The 4,296-nt window shown below is 44.5% G+C and overlaps 1 protein-coding gene across 1 annotated transcript; it reads left to right on the top strand.

Moving 5' to 3' along the window:
- Positions 1-219: 219 nt before the first annotated feature.
- On the top strand, positions 220-3,994 carry ATP5IF1 (ATP synthase inhibitory factor subunit 1). The gene is made up of 3 exons (XM_084815506.1): positions 220-337; positions 541-653; positions 3,745-3,994. The coding sequence occupies exons 1-3, from the start codon at positions 245-247 to the stop codon at positions 3,884-3,886; spliced, it is 348 nt and encodes a 115-aa protein (XP_084671632.1). The 5' UTR covers positions 220-244; the 3' UTR covers positions 3,887-3,994.
- The last annotated feature ends 302 nt before the right edge of the window (positions 3,995-4,296 follow it).

The following is a 4,296-nucleotide window of genomic DNA, read 5'->3' as shown; positions in this document are numbered from 1 at the left end:
CACTCTAACCCCAGAAGTTCAGACTATGAGTGACTATTCTTTACTTTCCCCCGCTCTATCTCTATGGTTTCTCCTTCTTCCGTTTGACCTTCACGACGCAACGTTGATTCGTCCGTTTCCGCGGCCGTCTTTGCCGTGATTGGCCCTTCATATGTTAGCCCCGCCTCTTCCGGTGCGAGCCCGGAAGGCGTCTCCGACTGTGGCTCGGGCTAGCTTCCCAGTCCCTGCCAAGGACAGACCCGAGATGGCTGCGGTCGGCTCTTCGCTGAGGTGCGGCCTGCGAGGAGTCATGGCTTTGCCGTCGCAACAGCGAGCCTGGAGCTCGGGCTCCGACCAGGTACAGCCAGCCCGGGTGCGCGGGGTTCGGCGTGTGAGTCGGCCGGCTCCAGTGTGAGGCTTCGCCGCAGTAGGGGACGTGGAGGCGGCTGGGCCATCCATGAGAGGGCGCAGGCGAGTGGGCCTCGGCTGGGGCTGAGGGGAGGAAAGCTGGCGTGTGATGCCTTTCCCTTTCCTACCTCCTCCTCCTCTTTCTTCCTTCAGTTGGGCGAGCTGGGCAAAGGTGCTGGGAAGGGCGGCGGTGGAGGTGGATCCATCCGTGAGGCTGGTGGCGCCTTTGGAAAACGGCAAGCGGCCGAGGAAGAGCGCTATTTCAGGTACTTATATTTTGCATCCCCGGCCCCCCCCCATGTCTATTGGTAGGATCCTTAAGGCTACTAGTAATAGGACGTAAGTAATAGCCTTCCTAATAGCTAAGAGACAGAACCTTGAATCTCGTCTCTGCCATGAAGTAGGTGGCTTTAGATAAGTCTCCACTTCTCTCTCTACTCCATACTGCCCTATTTGCAATATGGTGTCAGGAGGTGTGCCTGTGTGTTAAATACTGGCTTATCCTTATAGACTTATTGTAAGGGTTCAAGCTAAAGAACAAATGTGAAGTATTTTGAATGTTTACTTTCTATTTATTTATTCAAAGCGTTTGCACCCCACTCTTCAGCTGGGAAGAATCCCAGAGCAGCATACAGGGTAATAAAAGCCCCCGTTTTCAGGTTTGCAATCTAAAAACATTAAATACAAACAGAAAAGGAAGGTGGGGGAGAAAACATCAAAATGCAGCACCAGGTCTTAATGTTATAAGATTATAATGACCAGCAGTAATGCAGCTGGAACTTGGGGGTGTTCTAATCATGAGTGGCTGGAATAGAAACGGCTCAAAAAGCAAAGGATCTGGATTCTCAGCTGAGCTGAAGGAGTGGCCCTACTAGTCCCTACCACTCAGGTACAGACTGATGAAGTAGCTGCTAGATAATAGGTAGTGGAGATATACAGCTTGATGAAGCTGGCTTCTCAGGAGGGCTGATGGTGGCACTGCTTTCCTTCTCTCCCTCTTCAACAGCCTGATAGAATCTTTCAGTGTAGATGTATCATACAAATGTTGTATATTTTTAATCTTCCCCTGCCAAGTGCCTTTGTTACTCCTGTTTTTTGCAGTATAAGAGTGCTCTTGGTATTACTTGCATAGTCATTGTGCTTTCGTGTATATGTTTTGAGCTCTGCAGAGAAATGTCACAAGTTCTTATTCTTGTATTTCATGTTCTTCTGGCTCCAGTATTCATTCTTGTTTCTGAGTGTGTGATACCCTTACAGTTCATGTTTCTCCTGCCCAACAGTTACCAGACTGGATTGGGTTGGAAAAAACAGCAGGTGAGGTATCATAGAATCATACAATTATAGAACTGGAAGGGGCCTACAAGACCATTGAGTCCAACCCCCTGCTCAGTGCAGGATGCCTTATTCCCAGGGGGGTCTCCCATCCAACTGCTAACCAGGGCTGACCCGGCTTAGCTTCTGAGATCAGATTAGATTAGAAGCATCCAGCCCTTTAAGGTTAAACTATTCTATTTCCCCTTCCACTCTTGCAGCTTCACTGCATAAAATTGCACCATCATGAAGTCTGCTTTTCTTTATTAAAAACCAGTTGTTAGGGCTTTGTAATATGCTGTTTCCTATAATGTGTAGTTTCAAACATATCACAAGGCCCCTTCTAACTCAGTGGGGTTTGTTTCTAAGTAAATATGGAAAAAATAGTTAAATCTGCTTGGGAGTGCCCCTTGATCCTATGCTGTCCCAGGATCTTCAGGTGGTGGTAGCAGCAAGGAGTGCATTTATACAATTCCTTTTGTTACTCCAGCTGTGACCTTTCCTGAATTAGCCTGACTTGGCAGTAGTTGTCAATGCTTTGGTTACGTAGTGTTTAATTTGTTGCAATGCACTCTCCAGGGAGCTACCCTTGAAGAATATCCAGAAGTTACAACTGGTACAGAACGCGGCAGCTAGGCTGCTAAGCAGTGCATGGTAACGGGACCATATTATACTTGTCTTGAAAGAGCTGCAGTGGTTGCTAGTCCTGGTTGCCTTGGATAACCAGGTCCTATCTCCTTATGAACCTGTTCAGGTATTAAGATCTGCAGGGCAGGTGGTTTTGAGGGTATCATTACCTACAGAGGCATCTTTGTCAGACACAGGTGAAAGGACTTTCTCCTGTGTTGCTCCCAAATTGTGGAATGCACTCCCTCAAGAAATATGATTGGCACCCACTCTATTGGCCTTTAGACAGGGTGTGAAGATGCATCTTTTTAATCTAGAAGATACATCTTTTTAATCTAGCAATTTCAATCATGTAGTCATTTTAGTGTTCAAAAGTTTTACTGTTTTTAATGATATTTTTAAAATCAAGGCTTTGTTTTAAACTGCTGTGTATCACCTTGATGACTTTTTAGCAAATAAGGCAGTATATAAATGTTAATGATTGATAACAATGGAGTTGTTTAGAAAATGCGAGAAAATGGGTGGTGCACATGTCACTAATCTTAAATGCCCAGCTTTGGAGGAACCGCTTACTAATCTGAAGAATACCTTATTTCAAGGAATTAGGATGTGTAATTTTTTTTTTTTGCAAGAAGCCTGCACAATTTGTAACCTACCAATCCCAATGGAACTCACCAGCCAAATCTTTGATGTCCCCTGATGCTGCAGTCCAGGCAGACAGCAAAGACACAAGGTTTAGCAAGCAGCCACATGTGGCTAGCGGGCTACATTCAGCTTGGCAAGTGAAGGTCATGGAGGCCTGCTTTAGAAAGATAATTGAGACCCAGTGTAGTAGTTAGAGCCAGCCTTCCCCAACCTGTAATCCAAAACATCTGGGCACCAGATTGGGGAAGGTTGGGTTAGAATGTCAGGCTAAGTTGCTGGCCCAAGGTCATTATCTCTCATGCTGTAGTACCTTACATGCCTGTTGCAAGGACAAATGACTGTATGTGTGTGTGGGGGACCATTTATACTGCCTTGAGCTCCTTAGGAAAGGAAGGATATGAACATAAAATCAAGTGGATTACAGAGATCAAATTTAGTAATTCTGAGAATTATGTTGATAAAAGAAAATTCTTTGGCAAGTCTTCAAAAACAGTGTCTGCTTTTACTGTCCACCTTGTGGCTCATTCTGAACTCTGTGGATGAGCCAGGCTTTTATTATATTGCTGTATCTACTAACTGAGTATGATGTAAGGTGTGAAGTACAATAGTAGCAGGCCTATCCACAAGTCTAATGGCTGTGCTGAGGGTTGCTTGTCTAGATGGGGGATGGACTGCTATTTGCATATGCTTCACTATTCTTTTACTATTTACCTTTAGTTGAGACTTCATAGCGGAACAGTAGTAATCTGCTCCATTAATATCATACTGTTACAGGCAGCTAGAGAGAGACCAGTTGGCACAACTGAGAAAACACCATGAAGAGGAAATATATCACCATAAGAAAGAAATAGAGCATCTGCAGAAGGAAATTGAACGTCATAAGTCCAAGATCAAGAAGCTTGGTGATGATGATTAAGTAGTTACTGTCCTTATTAGTGTGGGGCAAGACTGGGATTGTTTTGAAAACTGTCAGCCAGCATACACAATCTTGATCTTAACAGTGTGAAATAAATTGTTCACTCTCTTTCCTAGCCAGTGTCTTGTCTACAACACGAATGGCATATCTAGCCATAAGTATATTTCATGATGTGTCCTGAATGGTTCTTTTCTTAGTACACTGGAAGACTGCTAGCAAAGTCTCATGTTCTAGGCTATACCTGTACAATGCAATTTAGATGTTTGCATTGCCAAACTCATTTTTCCTACTGTTTTTGTGCCCTTCTCTGAACTTTTAGGTAGATCCAACACCACCTTCTCCATTCTTGTTACTTTGGGAGTAGTGGTATGAGGTCATTTGCTTGTACATCACAATATAGATGCAGATTG

This window comes from Heloderma suspectum, chromosome 10, assembly GCF_057233095.1.
Source record: "Heloderma suspectum isolate Gila_16-S chromosome 10, 16-S_ref, whole genome shotgun sequence".
NCBI classification, from domain to species: domain Eukaryota; kingdom Metazoa; phylum Chordata; class Lepidosauria; order Squamata; family Helodermatidae; genus Heloderma; species Heloderma suspectum.
The sequence above is the reverse complement of the archived record's forward strand: the minus strand, read 5'-3'. Positions and strand labels throughout refer to the sequence as shown.

What these genes read in the sequence shown, in the direction of transcription:
- ATP5IF1 (XM_084815506.1), top strand. Translation starts at nt 245, where the DNA reads ATGGCTGCGGTCGGCTCTTCGCTGAGGTGCGGCCTGCGAGGAGTCATG. An exon ending in GGAGCTCGGGCTCCGACCAG is followed by an intron (nt 338 to 540) that starts GTACAGCCAGCC and finishes TTCTTCCTTCAG; the next exon opens with TTGGGCGAGCTGGGCAAAGG. An exon ending in GAGGAAGAGCGCTATTTCAG is followed by an intron (nt 654 to 3,744) that starts GTACTTATATTT and finishes ATACTGTTACAG; the next exon opens with GCAGCTAGAGAGAGACCAGT.